Here is a 27500-nt window from a genome sequence, read left to right as displayed (position 1 = left end):
CAAATTGTGGTAGCAATTTCTACAGGAAGAGAGAGAGACTGTAGATTCCTCTTACAACGACTTTTTAATATTTACAAAAATGAAGGAATTAAACCACTGCCAAGAATGTTTCAGAGTTCGATAGCTAAACACCTCTTACATCTAGACGTTCCGCTAGCGGAACACCTGCTCCAATATCCAATGATGGGCGTGGCGCGAATTACAAATTCCTCAAAAATACAAAAACTTCAATTTTTCAAACATATGACTATTTCACAGCGTTTTAAAGACAAGACTCTCCTTTATCTAACCACACTGTCCGATTTTCAAAAAGGCTTTACAACGAAAGCAAAACATTAGATTATGTTAGCAGAGTACCAAGCCAGAAATAATCAGACACCCATTTTTCAAGCTAGCATATAATGTCACAAAAACCCAGAAGACAGCTAAATGCAGCACTCACCTTTTGATGATCTTCATCAGATGACAACCCTAGGACATTATGTTATACAATACATGCATGTTTTGTTCAATCAAGTTCATATTTGTATAAAAAAAACAGCTTTTTACATTAGCATGTGACGTTCAGAACTAGCATACCCGCCGCAAACTTCCGGGGAATTTACTAACAATTTACTAAATTACTCACGATAAACGTTCACAAAAAGCATAACAATTATTTTAAGAATTATAGATACAGAACTCCTCTATGCACTCGATATGTCCGATTTTAAAATAGCTTTTTGGTGAAAGCACATTTTGCAATATTCTAAGTACATAGTCCAGCCATCACGGGCTCGCTATTTAGACACCCGGCAAGTTTAGCACTCACCAATATCAGATTTACTATTATAAAAGTTTGATTACCTTTTGTTGTCTTCGTCAGAATGCACTCCCAGGACTGCTACTTCAATAACAAATGTTGGTTTGGTCCAAAATAATCCATCGTTATATCCGAATAGCGGCGTTTTGTTCGTGCGTCCCAGACACTATCCGAAATGGTAAATCAGGGTCGCGCGCATGGCGCAATTCGTGACAAAAAAATTCTAAATATTCCATTACCGTACTTCGAAGCATGTCAACCGCTGTTTAAAATCAATTTTTATGCCATTTATCTCGTAAAAAAGCGATAATATTCCGACAGGGAATCTCCTTTTCAGCAAACAGAGGAAAAATCACAAAGACGGGGGCGGCCAGGGCACGCGCCTAAGCCCACAGTCCCTTGATCGGCCACTTGAGAAAGGCGATAATGTGTTTCAGCCTGGGGCTGGGATGACGACATTCTGTTTTTTCCCGGGCTCTGAGAGCCTATGGACGACGTGGGAAGTGTCACGTTAGAGCAGAGATCCTTTGTAATTGAATGAGATGGCAAAGAAGTTCAAGAAATGGTCAGACAGGCCACTTCCTGTAAAGGAATCTCTCAGGTTTTGACCTGCCATTTGAGTTCTGTTATACTCACAGACACCATTCAAACAGTTTTAGAAACTTTAGGGTATTTTCTATCCAAAGCCAATAATTATATGCATATTCTAGTTACTGGGCAGGAGTAGTAACCAGATTAAATCGGGTACGTTTTTTATCCAGCCGTGAAAATACTGCCCCCTAGCCCCAACAGGTTAACAAACATAGTCGGGTCTCTGCTTTTAGCCAAGAAGTTGTGCTTTTTCTATATGTGGCATTTTAGCAGATGTGTGGAAACGGGTGGAAACATAGTTTTATGAAAGGCGATTGGTTTGTCTGTGCATATTAAGAAGACTCGACCGTATAACTGCGTTTTTTTATTTTATTTTGTCAGTTCACACTGCTCCTTCCTGCGAGGTTCCACACAGCTGACTTCCTGCAGATAGTAAACTCACGTGATGTCTCACATACTGCGGTCGCACCTAAACGGATCTTAGCTACACGCCCAGTCTTATGACTTAAGTCACACAAATACAAGTTTATCAGGTTACAAGAAGATAAAACCCACTAGTACATAACAAAGAGAGAATTCTTTTAAACTGTAAAACACAGGATTTTCCACAACACATACTGTAGCTACTGCCTTAGATTTCAGTGACCTATATGGTAAGCACCATGGATTAGAAATGATTTTATCATTTCTAATCCATTATTTAAAATCATTTCAAATCCCTCCCATTGCTGTGGCATTGAGACCTTTTCGTTTTGCGCTTTACCTCGCAGCCTCCCCGTCGGCCGGACTCCTCAGACGACCGTTACGTGATGACTAAGCACGCCACCATCTACCCCTCTGAGGACGAGCTGCAGGCTATCCAGAAGATCGTCTCCGTCACAGAGAGAGCCCTCAAACTGGTCTCGGACATCATCATCGACCAGGACAAGACCAAGGAGACAACTGGAGACGACAAGGATACAAAAGAGGTTCCCAAGATTCCCCAAGACCGGTGAGGAGAGCTCTGAAGGGCGTGATGAGGGGTGGGGGCAGTCTGTTTCCTAACGTTAGATACCTAATGAACATCTCCTTCCTGTAGAGCTCTGAAGGGCGTGATGAGGGGTGGGGGCAGTCTGTTTCCTAACGTTAGATACCTAATGAACATCTCCTTCCTGTAGAGCTCTGAAGGGCGTGATGAGGGTGGGGGCAGTCTGTTTCCTAACGTTAGATACCTAATGAACATCTCCTTCCTGTAGAGCTCTGAAGGGCGTGATGAGGGTGGGGGCAGTCTGTTTCCTAACGTTAGATACCTAATGAACATCTCCTTCCTGTAGAGCTCTGAAGGGCGTGATGAGGGTGGGGGCAGTCTGTTTCCTAACGTTAGATACCTAATGAACATCTCCTTCCTGTAGAGCTCTGAAGGGCGTGATGAGGGTGGGGGCAGTCTGTTTCCTAACGTTAGATACCTAATGAACATCTCCTTCCTGTAGAGCTCTGAAGGGCGTGATGAGGGTGGGGGCAGTCTGTTTCCTAACGTTAGATACCTAATGAACATCTCCTTCCTGTAGAGCTCTGAAGGGCGTGATGAGGGTGGGGGCAGTCTGTTTCCTAACGTTAGATACCTAATGAACATCTCCTTCCTGTAGAGCTCTGAAGGGCGTGATGAGGGGTGGGGGCAGTCTGTTTCCTAACGTTAGATACCTAATGAACATCTCCTTCCTGTAGAGCTCTGAAGGGCGTGATGAGGGTGGGGGCAGTCTGTTTCCTAACGTTAGATACCTAATGAACATCTCCTTCCTGTAGAGCTCTGAAGGGCGTGATGAGGGTGGGGGCAGTCTGTTTCCTAACGTTAGATACCTAATGAACATCTCCTTCCTGTAGAGCTCTGAAGGGCGTGATGAGGGGTGGGGGCAGTCTGTTTCCTAACGTTAGATACCTAATGAACATCTCCTTCCTGTAGAGCTCTGAAGGGCGTGATGAGGGTGGGGGCAGTCTGTTTCCTAACGTTAGATACCTAATGAACATCTCCCTCCTGTAGAGCTCTGAAGGGCGTGATGAGGGTGGGGGCAGTCTGTTTCCTAACGTTAGATACCTAATGAACATCTCCTTCCTGTAGAGCTCTGAAGGGCGTGATGAGGGTGGGGGCAGTCTGTTTCCTAACGTTAGATACCTAATGAACATCTCCTTCCTGTAGAGCTCTGAAGGGCGTGATGAGGGTGGGGGCAGTCTGTTTCCTAACGTTAGATACCTAATGAACATCTCCTTCCTGTAGAGCTCTGAAGGGCGTGATGAGGGTGGGGGCAGTCTGTTTCCTAACGTTAGATACCTAATGAACATCTCCTTCCTGTAGAGCTCTGAAGGGCGTGATGAGGGTGGGGGCAGTCTGTTTCCTAACGTTAGATACCTAATGAACATCTCCTTCCTGTAGAGCTCTGAAGGGCGTGATGAGGGGTGGGGGCAGTCTGTTTCCTAACGTTAGATACCTAATGAACATATCCTTCCTGTAGAGCTCTGAAGGGCGTGATGAGGGTGGGGGCAGTCTGTTTCCTAACGTTAGATACCTAATGAACATCTCCTTCCTGTAGAGCTCTGAAGGGCGTGATGAGGGGTGGGGGCAGTCTGTTTCCTAACGTTAGATACCTAATGAACATCTCCTTCCTGTAGAGCTCTGAAGGGCGTGATGAGGGTGGGGGCAGTCTGTTTCCTAACGTTAGATACCTAATGAACATCTCCTTCCTGTAGAGCTCTGAAGGGCGTGATGAGGGTGGGGGCAGTCTGTTTCCTAACGTTAGATACCTAATGAACATCTCCTTCCTGTAGAGCTCTGAAGGGCGTGATGAGGGTGGGGGCAGTCTGTTTCCTAACGTTAGATACCTAATGAACATCTCCTTCCTGTAGAGCTCTGAAGGGCGTGATGAGGGTGGGGGCAGTCTGTTTCCTAACGTTAGATACCTAATGAACATCTCCCTCCTGTAGAGCTCTGAAGGGCGTGATGAGGGTGGGGGCAGTCTGTTTCCTAACGTTAGATACCTAATGAACATCTCCTTCCTGTAGAGCTCTGAAGGGCGTGATGAGGGTGGGGGCAGTCTGTTTCCTAACGTTAGATACCTAATGAACATCTCCTTCCTGTAGAGCTCTGAAGGGCGTGATGAGGGGTGGGGGCAGTCTGTTTCCTAACGTTAGATACCTAATGAACATCTCCTTCCTGTAGAGCTCTGAAGGGCGTGATGAGGGGTGGGGGCAGTCTGTTTCCTAACGTTAGATACCTAATGAACATCTCCTTCCTGTAGAGCTCTGAAGGGCGTGATGAGGGTGGGGGCAGTCTGTTTCCTAACGTTAGATACCTAATGAACATCTCCTTCCTGTAGAGCTCTGAAGGGAGTGATGAGGGGTGGGGGCAGTCTGTTTCCTAACGTTAGATACCTAATGAACATCTCCTTCCTGTAGAGCTCTGAAGGGCGTGATGAGGGTGGGGGCAGTCTGTTTCCTAACGTTAGATACCTAATGAACATCTCCTTCCTGTAGAGCTCTGAAGGGCGTGATGAGGGTGGGGGCAGTCTGTTTCCTAACGTTAGATACCTAATGAACATCTCCTTCCTGTAGAGCTCTGAAGGGCGTGATGAGGGTGGGGGCAGTCTGTTTCCTAACGTTAGATACCTAATGAACATCTCCTTCCTGTAGAGCTCTGAAGGGCGTGATGAGGGTGGGGGCAGTCTGTTTCCTAACGTTAGATACCTAATGAACATCTCCTTCCTGTAGAGCTCTGAAGGGCGTGATGAGGGGTGGGGGCAGTCTGTTTCCTAACGTTAGATACCTAATGAACATCTCCTTCCTGTAGAGCTCTGAAGGGCGTGATGAGGGTGGGGGCAGTCTGTTTCCTAACGTTAGATACCTAATGAACATCTCCTTCCTGTAGAGCTCTGAAGGGCGTGATGAGGGGTGGGGGCAGTCTGTTTCCTAACGTTAGATACCTAATGAACATCTCCTTCCTGTAGAGCTCTGAAGGGCGTGATGAGGGTGGGGGCAGTCTGTTTCCTAACGTTAGATACCTAATGAACATCTCCCTCCTGTAGCGCTCTGAAGGGCGTGATGAGGGTGGGGGCAGTCTGTTTCCTAACGTTAGATACCTAATGAACATCTCCTTCCTGTAGAGCTCTGAAGGGCGTGATGAGGGTGGGGGCAGTCTGTTTCCTAACGTTAGATACCTAATGAACATCTCCTTCCTGTAGAGCTCTGAAGGGCGTGATGAGGGTGGGGGCAGTCTGTTTCCTAACGTTAGATACCTAATGAACATCTCCTTCCTGTAGAGCTCTGAAGGGCGTGATGAGGGTGGGGGCAGTCTGTTTCCTAACGTTAGATACCTAATGAACATCTCCTTCCTGTAGAGCTCTGAAGAGCGTGATGAGGGTGGGGGCAGTCTGTTTCCTAACGTTAGATACCTAATGAACATCTCCTTCCTGTAGAGCTCTGAAGGGCGTGATGAGGGTGGGGGCAGTCTGTTTCCTAACGTTAGATACCTAATGAACATCTCCTTCCTGTAGAGCTCTGAAGGGCGTGATGAGGGGTGGGGGCAGTCTGTTTCCTAACGTTAGATACCTAATGAACATCTCCTTCCTGTAGAGCTCTGAAGGGCGTGATGAGGGTGGGGGCAGTCTGTTTCCTAACGTTAGATACCTAATGAAGGCCTCCCTCCTTCCTGTAGAGCTCTGAAGGGCGTGATGAGGGTGGGGGCAGTCTGTTTCCTAACGTTAGATACCTAATGAACATCTCCTTCCTGTAGAGCTCTGAAGGGCGTGATGAGGGTGGGGGCAGTCTGTTTCCTAACGTTAGATACCTAATGAAGGCCTCCCTCCTTCCTGTAGAGCTCTGAAGGGCGTGATGAGGGTGGGGGTGCTGGCTAAAGGACTGCTGCTCTGTTTCCTGTAGAGCTCTGAAGGGCGTGATGCGGGTGGGGGTGCTGGCTAAAGGACTGCTGCTCTGTTTCCTGTAGAGCTCTGAAGGGCGTGATGAGGGTGGGGGTGCTGGCTAAAGGACTGCTGCTCTGTTTCCTGTAGAGCTCTGAAGGGCGTGATGAGGGTGGGGGTGCTGGCTAAAGGACTGCTGCTCTGTTTCCTGTAGAGCTCTGAAGGGCGTGATGAGGGTGGGGGTGCTGGCTAAAGGACTGCTGCTCTGTTTCCTGTAGAGCTCTGAAGGGCGTGATGCGGGTGGGGGTGCTGGCTAAAGGACTGCTGCTCTGTTTCCTGTAGAGCTCTGAAGGGCGTGATGAGGGTGGGGGTGCTGGCTAAAGGACTGCTGCTCTGTTTCCTGTAGAGCTCTGAAGGGCGTGATGCGGGTGGGGGTGCTGGCTAAAGGACTGCTGCTCTGTTTCCTGTAGAGCTCTGAAGGGCGTGATGAGGGTGCGGGTGCTGGCTAAAGGACTGCTGCTCTGTTTCCTGTAGAGCTCTGAAGGGCGTGATGAGGGTGGGGGTGCTGGCTAAAGGACTGCTGCTCTGTGGAGACAACAACGTTAACCTGGTCCTGCTCTGCTCAGAGAAACCCACCAAGAACCTGCTGAGCCGCATAGTGGAGCACCTTCCCAAACAGCTGGTGGTACGCACACACACACACACACACACACACACACACCAACGATATATATATACACACACACACACACCAACGATATATATATACACACACACACACACCAACGATATATATATACACACACACACACACCAACGATATATATATACACACACACACACACCAACGATATATATATATACACACACACACACCAACGATATATATATACACACACACACACACACACCAACGATATATATATATATACACACACACACACCAACGATATATATACACACACACACACACACACCAACGATATACACACACACACCCCAACGAGACACACACCCCAACGATATATATATACACACACACACACCCCCCCAACGATACCTGCACACTTACCTCTCTCTCTCTCCACTCCAGGTGGTGACCCCAGAGAAGTACGAGGTGAAGGGTTCCGTCGAGGACTGTTCCATCATCCTAACCTCTGGAGCAGACCCCAAAATGACAGTCACGGTCACCCTGACGTCCCCCAGCATCCGAGAGGAGGAGGAGACCCCAGCCACACCCCCGCCACGGGACGGAGGTTGGAAAGACATCGCCCCCTCTCCTTCCTTCTCTCTCTCTGTCTCTCTCTCTCTCTCTCTCTCTCTGTCTCTCTGTCTCTGTCTCTGTCTCTCTCTGTCTCTCTCTCTGTCTCTCTCTCTCTGTCTCTCTCTCTCTGTCTCTCTCTCTCTGTCTCTCTCTCTCTCTGTCTCTCTCTCTGTCTCTCTCTCTGTCTCTGTCTCTCTCTGTCACCTAGCTATGGGTGCATTAGTTTGTTCAGGGTGGAGTTTGCACATTTCTGGGCTATTTCAATGGTCCTGTTTCTCCAATGGTTCTTAAAGTGACATCGCCGCTCACCCCAGTACCTGAACGAATGCACCTTGTAAGATCCATTTTTATCTGAGGAGACCTACCCTGGTGGCACCATTTTTGATTTTTTTGTTCTGAGAGAAGTCCAGCTGTATGCCCCGGGCACTAAAGTTCAGAATTTGACCTGTTGAGTGTTTTCTCATAGTTTTCTTGTCATTTTTTTTTTTTTTTTATATAGTTATAATTTTCAACTTCAACCAATGAAGCGCTTGAGCTCTGTCATGCTATAAGAAGCTGGATTGGTCATCATAAAACAGTGCTCTTACTTAGTGTGCTTTCAAAAAAAGTCCTTTTTAGGATTAGGAATTCAAGGTCCAATAAACTTTGGGATTAGAGAAGTACTGTATAGTCTATTCTGTAGTTTTAACTCACGGGAATATCATAAACCGTGTATAAAGGGAACAGTATGCAAAGAACTTAACGTTTTGGATCTATTCAATTTGTCTAAGAGACCTGTTTTTGAAGGCAGAGAAGCCATCTTTTTTTAATTAGTAATTTTTTTTGTATCTTAAAACCAACCTGAATGATATACCAAAAGGTTCATCATTGGAAAAAGCATTTGTAGAAACTTGACTTTGTAGTCATGGTTAGAGCTCAGCAGTCCAGGTGAAGTCTTAACAGTTCCTCGTGCCACCAGTGTAGCTCTTGCTCTATCTGGAACTCTCCTACAGTGCGTCTTGTAAAGCTGTCCCCTACAAAAACAAAGCATGGACAGTGTTTGCATTTTTTCAGACTAGTTTTTAGTTCCCAGGTAAGATTTAATTTTTGTTTCCTGTGTTCCAGGGGGTTTGTTGCACCGTCGCAAGCACTACGATAAACCCTCCCATACCGGGGTCAATCTTTAGCACTCTTAGATCAAAACACTCTTAGATCAGAACTACATATATCACAGAAACGTTATTCTCTACAGATATTCAAAATAAATGAAAGACCCATTGGGAAGGGGAGCGGCGACGCACCGAATCCTGACTTATGAAACCTGCACACAACTCAGAGCTCTGCACAAATCGTCCATAGATTGATGTCACTGGAGAGATTTTTAGCGGAAGTTTGAGTTGAGCGGGCGTTTGTCAGGTTAGGATTTGGCCCCTATGAAAAGAACAGAAAGAACAGGGTTACAGAACACACACACAGTTCTAGAACGCTGGCGAGCAGTTCTAGAACGCTGGCGAGCAGTTCTAGAACACTGGCGAGCAGTTCTAGAACACTGGCGAGCACAGAGACACAAGAAATGGGTTCACCACATCCCCCACAGGAAACAAATGTTACGTTGGTCTGGGTCGCGAGGAGGTGATCTGTTCTTACATGGTCCCTGAGTGAACTGGTGTCCCCCTCCACACAGAAGCCTATGCACAGACTGATCTGTCCCTTTTTTGTTGTTGTAGCTAATCATGCTGTTAACAAACCAACAACAAAATGAGATGACGTGAAAGCCCTTTTCATCACGTGATCTATTCTCTGCATTCGTTGACAATGGAGGGGTGGGAGTGAGTGTTGCTGAACTCCTGTATCTATCTAGCACGCCTCTTATGTTATGTTTTTTTGTTGTGCCCCCCCCCACCCCCAAAAAAAATATATATATATTCTCACCCTATTCCAGAAGTGTGCACTTGCACACTTCTGTCAATGGATTTGAAAGCATAGGATTAGTGTTTCCTAGAGAGGGTATCCATATACCATTTTGTTAAATCCAGTTTCAGAAAGTGGGCAAGTACACTCTTCAGCATAAAGGTGCAAAATGGGGACTCTTGTGTGGCCAGCCTGCAGTAGACTTCAGTAGGCCAGAGATGAAGGCTTTGGCAGACTATGGTTGGACCCGAGTACAGCAGAGCAGTATTCAGTTAGTGTGATTTTTATTATCTGTTTGTTGGTTTCATGCCCAACCTACTGACTTTAATCCAGCCAGTTATGCATGCAACGATGTTCGATCTAACCTTTCTCTTTGCTGCTGGGAGCTTCCATGTTTGTAGTTTTTCTGCTACAACATAATTTGTAGTTTTCTTTACCAGTCCAGTCCAAAGCCCTCTGTTCTTTAAAAAAAAAAATGTTTTATCTTTCAAAAAAAATACATCTTCGGTATGTGGGAGGGTTCAAACCTCAGGCCCCCCCCCCCCCCCCCCCAGCCAACCAGCTCCTCTGGAAGGATTTTTGACCAAGGTTCCCCCCCCCCCCACCACCCAAACACTTTGCCACACCTATCATTGCCATGCCACTGTTAGAAAATCAGCTCAGTTCACACTCCTGTTCTGACAGGACCTCTCTCCTTTGTATCTGTTATTAGTTACCAGGGGCCCCCGGACTAAGGCGCGCCAGGGGCCCCCGGACTAAGGCGCGCCAGGGGCCCCCGGACTAAGGCGCGCCAGGGGCCCCCGGACTAAGGCGCGCCAGGGGCCCCCGGACTAAGGCGCGCCAGGGGCCCCCGGACTAAGGCGCGCCAGGGGCCCCCGGACTAAGGCGCGCTAATGACCCATTGTAATCCCCCCCTAGATTATCCGTTCAGTATCATCTCAGAAGATTAAGACTGAAAGTGACAAATGATTGGCGTGACATTGCTTACTTGAACAAGCTAACATTATATCTCACCGTTTTTTTTAGATTTAAACTTCTCTGTTTAAGGCTTAAAACGTTTCAGTGCATGATAACAATAGGACTACGTACAGTTCAGTTATTTGACTAGATGATGAAATGACTAACTGTTGGTACCATTTTACAGTAGCTATTACCGTAATTTCCGGACTATTGAGCGCACTATAAGCCGCACCCACTGAATTTAAAAAAATATATATTATTTTGAACATAAATAAGCCGCACATGTCTATAAGCCGCAGGTGCCTACCGGTACATTGAAACAAATGAACTTTTACACAGGCTTTAACGAAACACGGCTTGTAACAAAAAATAAAAAATTAGCAGTAAGCTTTAGTTGTCTTTTTGCACTGAGTCAATTCCTCACGCTGCTGTTTCCAACGTCTTATCATCGACTCATTAAGACCAAGCTCCCGTGCAGCAGCTCTATTTCCTTTTCCAACAGCCAGATCAATCGCCTTCAACTTGAAAGCTGCATCATATGCATTTTTCCGTGTCTTTGCCATGATGAGGGTGACAAAATGACTACCGTAATCAGAATGATGGGAAGTTTGAGAGCGCTCGATTTAAATCTAAACAGTAAACAAAAAAGTTGTTTGACCTTAACCCGTTCGGCAATTTCATTGGTCTAATGAAAGCTTCATGCCGCCAAAAAACTGAGCACGTCACAGAATGTGTTTTTTTTGGGGAGAAACACAATTTTGAAAGCGGGAAAAATCCATATATTAGCCGCGTCATTGTTTAAGCCGCGAGGTTCAAAGCCTGGGAAAAAAGTTGCGGCTTATAGTCCGGAATTTACGGTAGGTCAGCCTTTGCTGAGTTGGATTAATGAGCAGGCTGTTGACGCTGTGGATGTTCCCATCACACATCCTGCTTCTATTCTCTCCGAGATTTGGTTTAGCATTTTTACGCCAGTCCTGTAATTCACCTTCCCTTCTACCGAATAACCTCGCACCAACGTAAACCTAACCTTACGTACATGACACTACGTCTCCGATGATGTCAGGTTGCGCATTGGTTTGAATTCTGCCAAATAAACCAATCAGACTTGATCTAGTTCACTTCCTGGTTCCTTACTTTGAAACCTTAATCTTGGTATGTGTGGCAATGTGTTTGTATCTTCTTGTTAATGAGTCTTGCTCTACCTGGTCAAACACCCGTTCCTCCTCCTCCTCCTCCTCCTCTTCCTCCTCAACACCTCAACCGACCACCATTTTGACAATTCGACTCATCCGTTTTTAGATGTAACCTGGGGCTTGACGCGAGACCCAGAGGACGTCTTGGACAGGCTAAAATGCCTTGACGCTCTAGCGGCTCTGCGCCACGCTAAGTGGTTTCAGGTTGGGACACATCATTTTACTTTCTTATTGTAGCCTTATGAGATGCACCTTTTTTTTGTTTTGAATTTTGTTTTTAAATGAAGGAATTTAATAATGAATTTAACACTCTTTCCCCCCCCCTCCAAAAAAAAACAGTTTAATTATTGATTGAAAAAGAGAAATTCAATGATGCCAGACATGTAATGAATAAAAATAAAATAAAAATGTAACCAGATTGAATATTCAATCTTTATTTCTGATATTTATTGTTGAACCTTAGTATGTTAATGATTTTTTTTATAATTTTCAACAACAAAAAACTGGCATCCTTGTATGATTTTTTTATTCCCCCCCCCCCCCCTGTCCATACCAGACTATATTGTCAGTGTTAAAACATGATTCCATAAGGCTGCAGAGATATCTTTGCATAAGATCTGATAAGAGCTTCCATGTTGAGCATTTAGTATCTTGTGATTTTTTTTATTTTTGTTTTGTATTTTATTTTAATAAGAAGAATAGGGATTGAGAGAAACGGGACATCTGATTTTGGTTTCGCTGTGTCACTGCAAATGGCAGAAACAGCTAACGCACAGGCAAAGCAGATTCCCTCCCCTCTCACAGTCCCTAACCTTAATCTTCTTTACAAACACAAACGCTGTACCTTACGCTTCTGTCAAACACTGGATCGACCTGAGAAGTCAGGGTTTATAAGATGACGAGGAAATTTGAAACGTTTTCTTGTTTCATCTTGCAAACTGTGAGCTCTCTTTTTTTTTCTATTTTTTGTTTTTACTAATGTAACAACGAGGTGAAATACTCCTGGAAATGGCAGCTGATTCCAACCAATTACGTACAATTAATTAATTAATTGAGTCTTCAATCAACCTTATCACAAGCTTCCATTGTGTACAGTAGTGTTTGGCCCTCAATGACAGACCTGTTGTAATAGTCCATGTTGTCTGCATTCCGTCTGTTATCGCTAAAACTAAACGTGTTATTGCTCCACAAGGCTAGGGCGAACGGACTCCAATCCTGTGTGATTGTTATTCGTATCCTGCGTGACCTCTGTCAGAGAGTCCCCACGTGGTCTGCCTTCCCCTGCTGGGTGAGTTTTATCAGGCTAACGCAAGAGTCGACAACTGTCTCATGAGTGTTTTTTTTTTTTTTTATGTTGTTAGAAAAGTATTGGACCTTTTTTAAATGGGCCGGTTTATTAGACACAGATGAAGCCCAGTCCATTGAGAATTGTTTCTAGTCCCGGACGAAGCATAATCTGTGTCTGGGGAAACCGACCATATAGGTAAATTAAAGGGATAGTTGGGGATATTAGCATCGAAGCCTTTTATCGACTTCCCCAGAGTTGGATGGACTTGTTGATACCATTTTTTTTTTAAATGTATTTTATGTCTATTTGTTCAGTTTGAAGGATGAGTCTAGCGTTCGAGCAATGACTGGAAGTTGTTGGGAACAGTTAGCACGTTCGCTGTTCCTGTAGACTTCGTCTTTGCGCTAACGCTAGTTAGCATTGGCCTCGCATAACTGGTATCATCCACCAGTTCATCTGATTCTGGGGAAGTACATAAAAGGGCTTCATTGACAAAATCCTGAACTATCCCTTTAGGTTCATGCAAGTGTCAAACAGTAGATGTTGTTAAGTTGGGACCTGCAGCTCAGTGGGACAGTAGATGTTGTTAGTAGGTGGCAAGGAAAGATCCAAAATACTTCTTTAGATTCACTCAATGAGGAGTTTAAATGTCTGCTCCTCCACCCCCCCCCCCCCTCTGCTCCTCCACCCCCACCTCTGCTCCTCCATCTCCCCCCCCTCTCGTTCCCCAGGCCATGGAGCTGCTGGTAGAGAAGGTGCTTAACAGTGCCTCTGGCCCCCTGAGCCCAGGCGATGCACTGAGACGAGTGTTTGAATGTATTTCCTCTGGGATTCTGCTCCCCGGTTAGTCTTAACAAATTATAATTTTTACTCTTCATAGCAGACTATTTCGCATATCGTCATTGGGAGCCAATTTCTTTTTTTTTTTGGGACGATGGTGACAGACTTTTGCGTAGTTAGGGGTTTAATGGTGTGTTGGCATTAGCAGAGTGCTGATAGGTGTTGGTCTGTCCTCCCTAGGTGGCCCGGGATTGGTCGACCCGTGTGAGAAGAACCCCACCGATACCCTAACAGCCATGGAAGAGCAGCACAGAGAGGACATCACATCAAGTGCCCAGGTACTGACAGACACATGTATATTATACAGCACCAGTCACAAGGTTGGACACAGCGACTCATTCAAGGGTTTTTCTCTATTTTTTTTACTATTTTCTACATTGTAGAATAATAGTGAAGACATCAACACTATGAAATGACACAGGTGGAATCATGTAGTAACCACAAAAAGTGTTAAACAAATCAAAAATATATATTTTAGATTCTTCAAAGTATCCACCCTTTGCCTTGAGGACAGCTTTGCACGGTCTTGACATTCTCTCAACCAGCTTCACCTGGAATGCTTTTCCAACAGTCTTGAAGGAGTTCCTACATATGCTGAGCACTTATTGGCTGCTTTTCCTTCACTCTGTGGTTACAACTAATCCCAAACTATCTCAATTTGGTTGAGGTCAGGTGATTGTGGAGGCCAGGTCATATGATGCAGCACTCCATCACTCTCCTTCTTGGCCAAATATCCCTTCCACAGCCTGGAGGTGTTTTGGGTCATTGTCCTGTTGAAAAACAAATGATAGTCCCACTAAGCCCAAACCAGATGGGATGGCGTATCGCTGCAGAATGCTGTGGTAGCCATGCTGGTTAAGTATGCCTTGAATTCTAAACAAATCACAGACAGTGTCACCAGCAAAGCACCATCACACCACCTCCTCCATGCTTCACTGTGGGAACCACACATGCGGAGATCATCCGTTCACCTACTCTGTGTCTCACAAAGACACGGCGGTTGGAATCAAAAATCTCCAATTTGGACTCATCAGACCAAAGGACAGATTTCCACCGGTCTAATGTCCATTGCTCGTGTTTCTTGGCCCAAGCAAGTCTCTTCTTCTTATTGGTGTCCTTTAGTAGTGGTTTCTTTGCAGCAATTTGACCATGAAGCCCTGATTCACACAGTCTCCTCTGAACAGTTGATGTTGAGATGTGTCAGTTACTTGAACTCTCTGAAGCATCTATTTGGGCTACAATTTCTGAGGCTGGTAACTCTAATGAATTTATCCTCTGCAGCAGAGGTAACTCTGGGTCTTCCTTTCCTGTGGCGGTCCTCATGAGAGCCAGTTTCATCATAGCGCTTGATGGTTTTTGCGACTGCACTTGAAGAAACTTTCAAAGTTGTTGAAATGTTCCACATTGATTGACTGACCTTCATGTCTTAAAGTAATGATGGACTGTCGTTTCTCTTTGCTTGTTTGAGCTGTTCTTGCCAGAATATGGACCTGGTCTTTTACCAAATAGGGCTATCTCCTGTACACCACCCCTACCTTGTCACAACACAACTGATTGGCACAAACGCATTAAGAAGGAAAGAAATTCCACAAATTAACTTTTAACACCTGTTAATTGAAATGCATTCCAGGTGACTACCTCGTGAAGCTGGTTGAGAGAATGCCAAGAGTGTGCAAAGCTGTCATCAAGGCAAAGGGTGGCTACTTTCAAGAATCTCAAATATAAAATATATTTTGATTTGTTTAACACTTTTTTGGTTACGACATGATTCCATATGTGTAATTTCATAGTTTTGATTACTTCACGATTATTCTACAATGTAGAAAATAGTAAAAATAAAGAAAAACCCTTGAATGAGTCGGTGTATCCAAACTGTTGACTGGTACTGTAAATATAATGTATTAAATAAATTGAATAAAAATATAAAGACAACATATAAAGTGGTGGTCTCATGTTTCATGAGCTGAAATAAAATATCCCAGAAATATTCCATTTGTACAAAAAGCTTATTTCTCTCAAATGTTGTGCACAAATTTGTTTACATCCCTGTTAGTGATCATTTCTCCTTTGCCAAGATAATCCATCCACCTGACAGGTGTGGCATATCAAGAAGCTGATTAAACAGCATGATCATTACACAGGTGTGCCTTGTGCTGGGGACAAAAGACCACTCTAAAATTTGCAATTTTGTCACACAACACAATGCCACAGATGTCTCAACATTTTGAGGGATTGTGCAATTGGCATTCTGACTGCAGGACTGTCCACCAGAGCTGTTGACGGAAAATTTTAACATTAATTTCTCTACCGTAAGCCGCCTCCAACATCGTTTTAGAGAATTTTGTATTTTCGTCCAACTGGCCTCACAATCACAGATCACATGTAACCACGCCAACCCAGGACCTCCACATCCAACTTCTTCCCCTGCTGGCTCGTCTGAGACCAGCCACCCAGACAGCTGATGATGCTGTGGGTTTGCACAGCTGAAGAATTTCTGCACAAACTGTCAGAAACCGTCTCAGGGAAGCTCATCTGCGTGCTCGTCGTCCTCACCAGGGTCTTGACCTGACTGCAGTTCGGCGTCGTAACCGGACTTCAGTGGGCGAATGCTTTAACACGATGAACACTGGCACTCTGGGAGATGTCTGCTCTTCACGGATGAATCCTGGTTTCAACTGTACCGGGCAGATGGTAGATGGCGTGTATGGCGTCGTGTGGGGGAGTGGTTTGCTGATGTCAACGTTGTGAACAGAGGGCCCCATGGTGGAGGTGGGGTTATGGTATGGGCCCCATGGTGGGGTTATGGTATGGGCCCCATGGTGGGGTTATGGTATGGGCCCCATGGTGGAGGTGGGGTTATGGTATGGGCCCCATGGTGGAGGTGGGGTTATGATATGGGCCCCATGTCGCAAGGATCTGGACACAATTCCTGGAAGCTGAAAATGTCCCAGTTCTTCCATGGCCTGCATACTCACCAGACATGTCATCCATTGAGCATGTTTGGGATGCTCTGGATCGACAGCCTGTTCCAGTTCCCACCAATATCCAGAAACTTCACACAGCCATTGAAGGAGGAGTGGAACAACATTCCACAGGCCACAATCAACAGCCTTATCAACTCTATGTGAAGGAGATGTGTCGCGCTGCGTGAGGCAAATGGTCACACCAGATACTGACTGGTTTTCTGATCCACACCCTTAACTTGTTTTTAAAGGTATCTGTGACCAACAGATGAATATCTGTAATCCCAGTCATGTGAAATCCATAGATTAGGCACTAATGAATTTATTTCAATTGACTGATTTCCTTTATATGAACTGTAACTCAGTAAAATCTTTGAAATTGTTGCGTTTTTACATTTAATGGTATAACTGAACAAACATCTAAGGTACTGGCCATATATAAATAGTAAAGTTTAATATATGATGAAGGAAGGTATTTGCCACCATACCTACCTTTTTTTTTATATATATATATTTTATTTCTTGATGTACACTATAAATATAAAGGTGTTGTATGTAGTTAACGCTGTACGTTTACTATAATAATGTCTCCTACTCTGTTTCTGTCCAGTTTGCTCTGCGGCTGCTGGCATTCCGTCAGATCCACAAGGTGCTGGGCATGGACCCACTGCCTCAGATGAACCCCCGCTTCAACGTCCGCAACAACCGTAAGCGTCGTCGCGACAACAGCGACGGAACGGACGGATTCGAGGGCGAAGGGAAGAAGGACAAGAAGGATTTCGACAGTAACTACTAGGACCTTTCGTCGTCCCACTCCTCCCCCTCCACCGCCTCCACCCCTGTTCATTTAAAGTTGTGTGTGTGTGTGTGTGTGTGGGGTGACGTTTCAGGCTTGACTACATTGCAGTCACCTGAAGGATCTCATGACGCCTGGATGTGTGTTTTTTTTGTTTAAGATGAGAGCTAACCACAACCATTGGTTGATGCCTGCACTGCAATGTAGTCTGCCCTGGAACAAGCCCTGTGTACATCTGCCACCTACAGGTGGGTTTGTGTAAATGCTCAAGACCAACATCGGCCTGGTCCATGTAAGAGTAAATCGGGGTTGTTATTCATTTGGGCACGTAACAGAAAATGTTTTTAACCATTTTTGCAACAACAACAAACAAAAAATGAAGGGGAAGAAAAGAGGGTTAAAGAAAATGAGCATTTCTTGTCAGTTCCGTTTTGGTGCCAAATGAATATGACCCAGTCTTGACTGAATAGGCCGACTGCCAGTACCCAGTTTGTCCACGATGTTTCTGTTTTTGGTAGCGATTTGATACGACCTGTGGTTCAATTAAGACCTGATAAACTTCCTCCTTCCTTGCTGATTCTACTTTTACCCCTCTATTTTTATTTTTACCCCCTCTTCTTCTTCTTCAGTAGAAGTTACCACGATAACAGGGTTTTCGTAGCCCAACCTTCTCCTTTTTTTTGGGGGGGGGGGGGGGGGACTTTTTATCGTCCCGTCTTTTTTGTTATTTTGGGGTTAACAGATTTTTCCAGTCTTGTCGAGTTACGAAAAAACGTGAACTTAAGAGTGATCTGTTTTTTTTTTTGTTGGTTCCAGTTGTTGATAGATCAGGAACATCACAGTAAATGTTAATGGCTAACATGCATGCTATTTATAGTTGCATTACATTCAGTGTTGGCTGTTTTTTAAGTAAGTTTAAATAGCCATTTATGAAACACCATAATTCGATCATTCTGCCAGTAATGTTTTATTTTCCTATAAACTGTAATTTTGAATATGATCTTTTTAAGTGTCATGATGCTTGTTAAAAGTAGCATAAAAGCTATGGTCTTGTCCCATTTTTTTTTTGTTAAGGCCAGACTGCAAATGTGTTCTAGTGTTTTAACACAGGCCCCTTATTATTAACTGTGGTGGTGTTGTAATACGTTTCTGAGGAAAACACTGATTCCTAATTTGTTGTTTTGAACGTAGCTCTCTCTTATATATATATATATATATATATATATATATATATATATATATATATATATATATATATATATATATATATATATATATATATTATATATATATATATATATATATATATATATATATATATATGAAAATATACCTATGATAATCTTGCAATAGATCAAAAAAGTGTGTTTTAGTTTGGAAGAACTCACGGCTGTGTTTTCAGATTTTGTTATTTGTATTATGGCTTTTAACATTTTGGTTTAACAGATTATAATGGGACATTTATTGGCTTTCCCCAAATCTTGGTTTAATGCCGCGTACATATAGTTCATTTCAATAATGTATAGAAAATGAAAAACCGATTTGGAGTAAAAAAGACAAGTGTAACGTTGTTTGTTGTTTAAATGTAGATCCCTTAATGTCTCTCTGTCTGCCTCTGTGTCTCTTTCTCTCTCTCTCCCTCTCTCCCTCTCTCTGTCTCCCCCTCTCTCGGTCTCTATGTATCTGTCTCCCCCTCTCTCGGTCTCTATGTATCTGTCTCCCTCTCTCTGTCTGTCTCTCTGTCTGCCTCTCTCGGTCTCTCTGTCTCTCCCGCTCTCTGTCTCTCTGTCTCTCTGCCTCTGTCTCTCTCTGCCTCTCTGTCTCTGTCTCTCTCTGTCTCTCTCTCTGTGTCTCTCTCTCTCTGTGTCTCTGTGTCTCTGTCTGTCTGTCTGTCTCTCTCTGTGTCTGTCTGTCTCTCTCTGTCTGTCTGTCTGTCTGTCTCTCTCTGTCTCTGTCTCTGTATTGCTCTCTAAGGGGTTTTATTGGCATGGGAAACATATGTTTACATTGCCAAAGCAAGTGAAATGGATAAACAAAAGTTCTCTCTTGGCCTGTCTCTGTCTGACTCTCTCCTCCCTTCTCGGTCTGTCTTTCTCGTGCGCTGCCCGTCAGTCAGCCTTTTGTGCTCGCTCTGTGCCTGTTTATCTATCTCTCTCTGTCTGTCTTAGTACCTCCACTTTACCATGGGCAGAATAAAGACATTTCCTGAATGAAGGACTTCTGGACTAAGTGGGGTTTGTTGTTTGGGTCTGTGCTCCCTATTTCCAAGGATATACATCCAATGTGTGGCGATACCACCTCAGCACTTTTCCACACTTCATGTTCAGCTGTATATAAAAGTCCCAAGTGGCTTTATGAAACAACATTTGAACCAGAGAGATATTTCCCTCTGTGCAGAAGACAGTTTTACTGACAGTGTCCCAACAGGATATGATGAGTGAGGTTAGACAAGAACCGTACTTTTATCCCTTCAAAACAGGAAGACCACACAATGCCATATCCATTGGCTGTTTCCTCTGCTGACAGACCATGAAATCATACTAGACCGCCACATCAAAGAAACAAAATGTTAATTTTGTTTTGTTTAAAAAAAAAAAATTAAAAAAAAAATATTACAGCTCAAGATGAAATAAATGTTTAAAAATCAACATGAGAATATAACCAATCTGTGACCACTACAGAAACACTAGCAGTGAGGTGTCTTTTTGTACTGTACTCAGCTCAGCAATAATTCAAAAAGTGGATGGTTTCTATTTTCAGGGTCTTTCAAATCAAAGATGATCTATTATATATATATATATATATATATATATATATATATATATAGATTACCGAGTGACCCGCTTCAACGCTGAAGTCCATGTCCTCAATGATTTTGAAGGAGTGTGAGATCAGGTGGGATCATTCTAGCCAATGAGAGGGCCGATACGCCTGTGACCAACATGCAACTAAAACTAAGTCGGGTTTTTCTCAAGTTTCCTGAATGCAAAACCGCATCCACTTTTTATTTCAGTACATTCCTAACAGACTTAAACATTTACGAAAACATATATATATATATATAAAATAAAAAGGGTATTGTCTCACTGACAGATTATTTTGGGATGGATTAAATCCTCTCGTTTTGTCAGTATCGGCCCGTCCCAAATGAGGAATGGGAGTTTGGCATAAATACAAGATGGACAGACGTTTATATCCAATAGAATCACCAGAATCTTTTTTTTTTTTGGCCTCCTTGGCAATAAATAAATAATGATATATAAATATATATATTCTCAGCCAATGTGAATGGTCGATGGGCGGGTTGGTCAACGCAGGTTAATCTCCTGTTTCAGTCTCCTGTTTCAGTCTCCTGTTTCAGTCTCCTGTTTCAGTCTCCTGTTTCAGTCCTCTGTTTCAGTCCCCTGTTTCCACCTGGGTTTAGGGGCTGAGAAATAGACTAGTTGAAATAGACTAGTTGTTAGCTATAAGTTACAGAAATGTTGAGTAGTTTAGGGAGCGCTGGTGGGAAATCTGCCAAACCTTCGTTTGTTTCTTATGTGACGCCGGAGGTAAGTTTATTTATTTGATTTTCTTCATTAAATTGTGGTTTATTAGCGTATTTATGCATGTTGGATATGAGAGAGAGAGTTAAAAAAGCCTTTTATTTGCTTTAGGACAAGTTAGCATTAGTGCTATCTGGTTAGCTAACATGATTGGGGCGGGGTAATGGTTACTGTCGCTCGATAGACACAGTTTTTAGAAAAGCAGCATTTCTATCCGATATAAATGTTTTATCCTGGAACAGAGTTTCTCTCCGGAGAGTAGTGTGCCTTGTCATGTTTTGAATGACTATAAGATAACGTGCTTTATTTTTCCCTCTGTAATATTTTGGCAGCAGACACCCAGGCAACTGTAACAGTGTTGTTGTTGTGAGACTACTCTTCCACACAGTTCAACATTTAAAACATTGTTTCTCCTGTTGTGAGACTACTCTTCCACACAGTTCAACATTTCTCCTGTCAAATCTGTATGGAATAGTCAGTCAAACTATGAAAATATAGATGTCAAACATGCAATATACTGTTGCTATTTCTGTATCCGTAAACACCATCTGAAATCATTCTAAATTAGATCTTATCCGGTATGGGAATCGCAATGACGATAGAACCATTATATCCTGAAACATATCTTGAAGTGTGGACATATGGGAACAGCACAACTTCCGTGGGAAGAAAGTGCAGAAGCCAACCTATCATTTTGTTTTATAGGGCATTAACATGGGCAAGATAGAATATCTATTATATTCAAGAACGCTACACAGGTGTTGGCTACAATGAATAATAGTCGAAAATCCCATGAAGGAAACCTTAACGTACTGTTATCCCACTGTCAAGAAGTCATCGTTTTATGAACATCACATGACGGACCCAGTAGTCCATATTCGTGTGGCACAGTAATGGCTGATGGTCTGCAGTTTGACTCCCAAACACTTATTAACCCAGCTCCGTAATACACTTAGGTGGGTATGTGGTAAGCAGAGAAGGCAATCTTGTAACTCCTTGTGTGTCCTCTGAATGACATCCTAGTTTATAGGAAGCTGGCCTTAATGTAATACACAGGTTATTCACGTGATTTAGTGAATGTTTGAACTAGAGGTCGACCGATTATGATTTTTCAACGCCGATGCCGATTATTGGAGTACCAAAAAAAGCCGGTACCGATTAATCGGCCAAATGTTCATTATTTGTAATAATGACAATTACAACAATACTGAATGAACACTTATTTTAACTTTAATATAATACATCAATAAAATCAATTTAGCCTCAAATAAATAATGAAACATGTTCAATTTGGTTTAAATAATGCAAAAACAAAGTGTTGGAGAAGAAAGTAAAAGTGCAATATGTGCCATGGTAGAAAGCTAACGTTTAAGTTCCTTGCTCAGAACATGAGAACATATGAAAGCTGGTGGTTCCTTTTAACATGAGTCTTCAATATTCCCAGGTAAGACGTTTTAGGTTGTAGTTATTATAGGACTATTTCTCTCTATACGATTTGTATTTCATATACCTTTTGACTATTGGATGTTCTTATAGGCACTTTAGTATTGCCAGTGTAACAGTATAGCTTCCGTCCCTCTCCTCGCTCCTACCTGGGCTCGAACCAGGAACACATCGACAACAGCCACCCTCGAAGCAGCGTTACCCATGCAGAGCAAGGGGAACAACTACTCCAAGTCTCAGAGCGCCGCTAACTAGCTAGCCATTTCATATCGGTTACACCAACCTAATCTCGGGAGTTCATAGGCTTGAAGTCATAAACAGCACAATGCTTGGAGCATTGCGAAGAGCTGCTGGCAAAACGCACGAAAGTGCTGTTTGAATGAATGCTTACGAGCTGCTGCTGCCTACCACCGCTCAGTCAGACTGCTCTATCAAATCATAGACTTAATTATAATATAATAAACACACAGAAATACGAGCCTTAGGTCATTAAAATGGTCGAATCCGGAAACGTTCATTTAAAAAAACAAAACGTTTATTCTTTCAGTGAAATACGGAACCGTTCTGTATTTTATCTAACGGATGGCATCCATAAGTCTAAATGTTCCTGTTACACTGTACAACCTTCAATGTTATGTCATAATTATGTACAAATCTGGCAAATTAATTTCAGTCTTTGTTAGGAAGAAATGGTCTTCACACAGTTCACAACGCTCTAACCACTAGGCTACCTGCTGGTTACTGGCCCAATGCTCTAACCACTAGGCTACCTGCTGGTTACTGCCCCAATGCTCTAACCACTAGGCTACCTGCTGGTTACTGGCCCAATGCTCTAACCACTAGGCTACCTGCTGGTTACTGGTCCAACGCTCTAACCACTAGGCTTCCTGCTGGTTACTGGCCCAATGCTCTAACCACTAGGCTACCTGCTGGTTACTGGTCCAACGCTCTAACCACTAGGCTACCTGCTGGTTACTGGTCCAACGCTCTAACCACTAGGCTACCTGCTGGTTACTGGCCCAACGCTCTAACCACTAGGCTACCTGCTGGTTACTGGTCCAACGCTCTAACCACTAGGCTACCTGCTGGTTACTGGTCCAACGCTCTAACCACTAGGCTACCTGCTGGTTACTGGCCCAACGCTCTAACCACTAGGCTACCTGCTGGTTACTGGTCCAACGCTCTAACCACTAGGCTACCTGCTGGTTACTGGCCCAACGCTCTAACCACTAGGCTACCTGCTGGTTACTGGCCCAACGCTCTAACCACTAGGCTACCTGCTGGTTACTGGCCCAACGCTCTAACCACTAGGCTAACTGGTGGTTACTGGTCCAACGCTCTAACCACTAGGCTAACTGCTGGTTACTGGTCCAACGCTCTAACCACTAGGCTACCTGCTGGTTACTGTCCCAACGCTCTAACCACTAGGCTACCTGCTGGTTACTGTCCCAACGCTCTAACCACTAGGCTACCTGCTGGTTACTAGTCCAACGCTCTAACCACTAGGCTACCTGCTGGTTACTAGTCCAATGCTCTAACCACTAGGCTACCTGCTGGTTACTGGCCCATGCTCTAACCACTAGGCTACCTGCTGGTTACTGGCCCAACGATCTAACCACTAGGCTACTCTGCCGCCCCTGTGTGAAGTGTGAACTAGGCTACTGTGCTGCCTGCTACGCCAACTACCGTTTTGATTATGATGAAGAGCAGCCAGCAACATGATGGGGGGGGGGTTCAAAGTTCAGACGAAAAGCTGATTCACACTCTCACACAGCTTGATAACACGAGGTAAAATGTTGTAAACACTACAAGCGTATTCTGTTGATTATCTCCCAAGTCGCCTATTGCCTTGATGTTGTAGGCCTCTCTCTAATACTGCTTTCACATAGTATTTACAGGTGTTTTGGGCAATGTTTATTCCACTACATTGCCAAAAGTATGTGGACACCTGCTCGTCTCAACCTCTCCTTCCAAAATCATGGGCATTAATATGGAGTTGGTCCCCCCCCTTTGCTGCTATAACAGCCTCCACTCTTCTGGGAAGTCATTAATATGGAGTTGGTCCCCCCTTTGCTGCTATAACAGCCTCCACTCTTCTGGGAAGGCATTAATATGGAGTTGGTCCCCCCTTTGCTGCTATAACAGCCTCCACTCTTCTGGGAAGGCATTAATATGGAGTTGGTCCCCCCTTTGCTGCTATAACAGCCTCCACTCTTCTGGGAAGGCATTAATATGGAGTTGGTCCCCCCTTTGCTGCTATAACAGCCTCCACTCTTCTGGGAAGGCTTTCCACTAGATGTTGGAACATTGCTGCTATAACAGCCTCCACTCTTCTGGGAAGGCATTAATATGGAGTTGGTCCCCCCCTTTGCTGCTATAACAGCCTCCACTCTTCTGGGAAGGCTTTCCACTAGATGTTGGAACATTGCTGCTATAACAGCCTCCACTCTTCTGGGAAGGCATTAATATGGAGTTGGTCCCCCCCTTTGCTGCTATAACAGCCTCCACTCTTCTGGGAAGGCTTTCCACTAGATGTTGGAACATTGCTGCTATAACAGCCTCCACTCTTCTGGGAAGGCATTAATATGGAGTTGGTCCCCCCCTTTGCTGCTATAACAGCCTCCACTCTTCTGGGAAGGCTTTCCACTAGATGTTGGAACATTGCTGCGGGGACTTGCTTCCATTCAGCCACAAGAGCGATAGTGAGGTCGGGCACTGATATTGGGTGATTGGGCCTGGCTCGCAGTCGACGTTCCAATTCATCACAAAGGTGTTCGATGGGGTTGAGCTCAGGGCTCTGTGCAGGCCAGTCAAATTCTTCCACACCGATCTCGACAAACCATTTTATTTACGGACCTCGCTTTTTGCATGGCGGCATTGTCATGCTGAAACAGGAAAGGGCTTTCCCCCAAACAACTGTTGCCACAAAGTTGGAAGTGCAGAATCGTCTAGAATGTCATTGTATGCTGTTAGTGTTTTGAGATTTCCTTTTACTGGGACCTAACCCAAACCATGAAAAACAGCCCAAGACTGTTATTCCTCAAAAGTTGGCGGTATGGTGAAGTTGGCGGGGGAAAAAAAAACATGTTACTATGAAAGGGATGTAACTGAATATAGAGCTATTATCTGGATATAGTAGCTCTCTCTCTCTGTCTCTCTCTGTCTCTCTCTGGTCTCTCTCTGTCTCTCTCTGTCTCTCTCTCTCTCATTATTTACAGGGCTACATTTTACCATCTCACACACATTCCAATAATCAATCCATATGTACATTTTTAAAATGGCACTCTGTTCTACTACAAAGAGGAATAGCCTACTTTCTCCAAGCTGTATGTTGTTATCTCTGAATGAATATAAGGCTATATTTGACTCTCTCACATTAGCTACGCCTAGCTGTGACTTTAGATAGAAACGAGAGGGCTGCAGTTACTAATACATAAATAGTTGACTTCCTCTGTGAGGCCAGAAGTGTCAGATGCATGAGGAAACCAGTAAGCCCATAGCTTTAAAATGAGCCTCATCTATGGTCACAGCATTACAACGAGCCTTATATATGGTCACAGCTTTACAACGAGCCTTATATATGGTCACAGGTTTACAACGAGCCTTATAAATGGTCACAGCTTTACAACGAGCCTTATATATGGTCACAGCTTTACAACGAGCCTTATATATGGTCACAGCTTTACAACGAGCCTTATATATGGTCACAGCTTTACAACGAGCCTTATATATGGTCACAGCTTTACAACGAGCCTTATATATGGTCACAGCTTTACAACGAGTCTTATATATGGTCACAGCTTTACAACGAGCCTTATATATGGTCACAGCATTACAACGAGCCTTATATATGGTCACAGCTTTACAACGAGCCTTATATATGGTCACAGCTTTACAACGAGCCTTATATATGGTCACAGCTTTACAACGAGCCTTATATATGGTCACAGCTTTACAACGAGCCTTATATATGGTCACAGCTTTACAACGAGCCTTATATATGGTCACAGCTTTACAACGAGCCTTATATATGGTCACAGCATTACAATGAGCCGTATATATGGTCACAGCTTTACAACGAGCCTTATATATGGTCACAGCATTACAACGAGCCTTATATATGGTCACAGCATTACAACGAGCCTTATATATGGTCACAGCTTTACACAGAACCAGAAACTAGCTAAAAGGAATTTCAAAACCAGACTACCCTGTTTGTTGTCAAGAGAAAATAACATGAAAACATGTCACCACATTTTGGCTTTCTCATTCTCCTGGTAAATTGTATACATTACAGGAAGTCCTTTTTGAATGAGTGATTTAGTTTGTTTTCTTATATTTCAACATTGTGGCTCAGTTGGTAGAGCATGGTGTTTGCAACGCCAGCATGGTGTGTACAACGCCAGGGTTGTGGGTTCGATTCCCAGTACAAAAAAAAATATATAATTTTTTTTATGAAATGTATGTATTCACTACTATAAGTCGCTCTGGATAAGAGCGTCTGCTAAATGACTAAAATGTAAAAAAAAATTAAAAAAAATGTAAATGTTATTGAGGTAGTAAAGTGATAATGTGAATGTTTTTGTCGTCATTTCACACAGGAAATCAAGTCGGAGAAGGAACCCTCCAGAAAAGAGAAACATCCAGACTTGTTACCAGGTGCATCTGGGGAAAAGTTCCTCCTCTCTCCAGAACCTGGAGTTTCCTCCATGATTGAAACATTTGGCATCAAGTTGATTTGCTCAAAACTTTCCTGTCGTCTGTCTCCTGTCTGTGTCGTCTGTCTCCTGTCTGTGTCGTCTGTCTCCTGTCTGTGTCGTCTGTCTCCTGTCTGTGTCGTCTGTCTCCTGTCTGTGTCGTCTGTCTGTGTACCATCTCCAGGTGAGGTGGTGTTCTGCAGTGCCAGTACAGTGTTGAAATACACTCAAGATGACCTGTCACAGCGAGGCGTCTTCGGGGCGCTGCTCTGCACCAACTTCAGAGTGTCCTTTGTCAGCGACGAGGCGCCCACTGAGGAGATGGTGAGGACCGCCGTCACGGTG

The 27500-nt window shown here is 43.9% G+C and overlaps 2 protein-coding genes across 9 annotated transcripts in view; both read left to right on the top strand.

The window, feature by feature from the left end:
• Positions 1-18577, top strand: part of LOC106585971 (zinc finger RNA-binding protein) — a 51380-nt gene extending 32803 nt beyond the window's left edge. For all 8 annotated transcript variants that reach the window (XM_082968749.1, XM_082968746.1, XM_082968745.1 and 5 more), the window contains 8 exons: positions 2164-2384; positions 6811-6961; positions 7370-7532; positions 11690-11787; positions 12776-12871; positions 13603-13714; positions 13892-13989; positions 17285-18577. In XM_082968749.1, coding sequence (XP_082824875.1) covers positions 2164-2384; positions 6811-6961; positions 7370-7532; positions 11690-11787; positions 12776-12871; positions 13603-13714; positions 13892-13989; positions 17285-17470 — 1125 coding nt within the window. In that variant the 3' untranslated portion in view covers positions 17471-18577. The remainder of the gene's footprint in view (positions 1-2163; positions 2385-6810; positions 6962-7369; positions 7533-11689; positions 11788-12775; positions 12872-13602; positions 13715-13891; positions 13990-17284) is intronic.
• A 2216-nt stretch (positions 18578-20793) lies between these two features.
• mtmr12 (myotubularin related protein 12) overlaps positions 20794-27500 on the top strand; it is a 64277-nt gene continuing 57570 nt past the window's right edge. Inside the window, exons 1-3 of the mRNA XM_082968741.1 lie at positions 20794-21021; positions 27060-27117; positions 27340-27479. Coding sequence (XP_082824867.1) covers positions 20950-21021; positions 27060-27117; positions 27340-27479 — 270 coding nt within the window. The 5' untranslated portion in view covers positions 20794-20949. The remainder of the gene's footprint in view (positions 21022-27059; positions 27118-27339; positions 27480-27500) is intronic.

This window comes from Salmo salar, chromosome 24, assembly GCF_965601325.2.
Source record: "Salmo salar chromosome 24, fSalSal1, whole genome shotgun sequence".
Taxonomy (NCBI): Eukaryota; Metazoa; Chordata; class Actinopteri; order Salmoniformes; family Salmonidae; genus Salmo; species Salmo salar.
The sequence above is the reverse complement of the archived record's forward strand: the minus strand, read 5'-3'. Positions and strand labels throughout refer to the sequence as shown.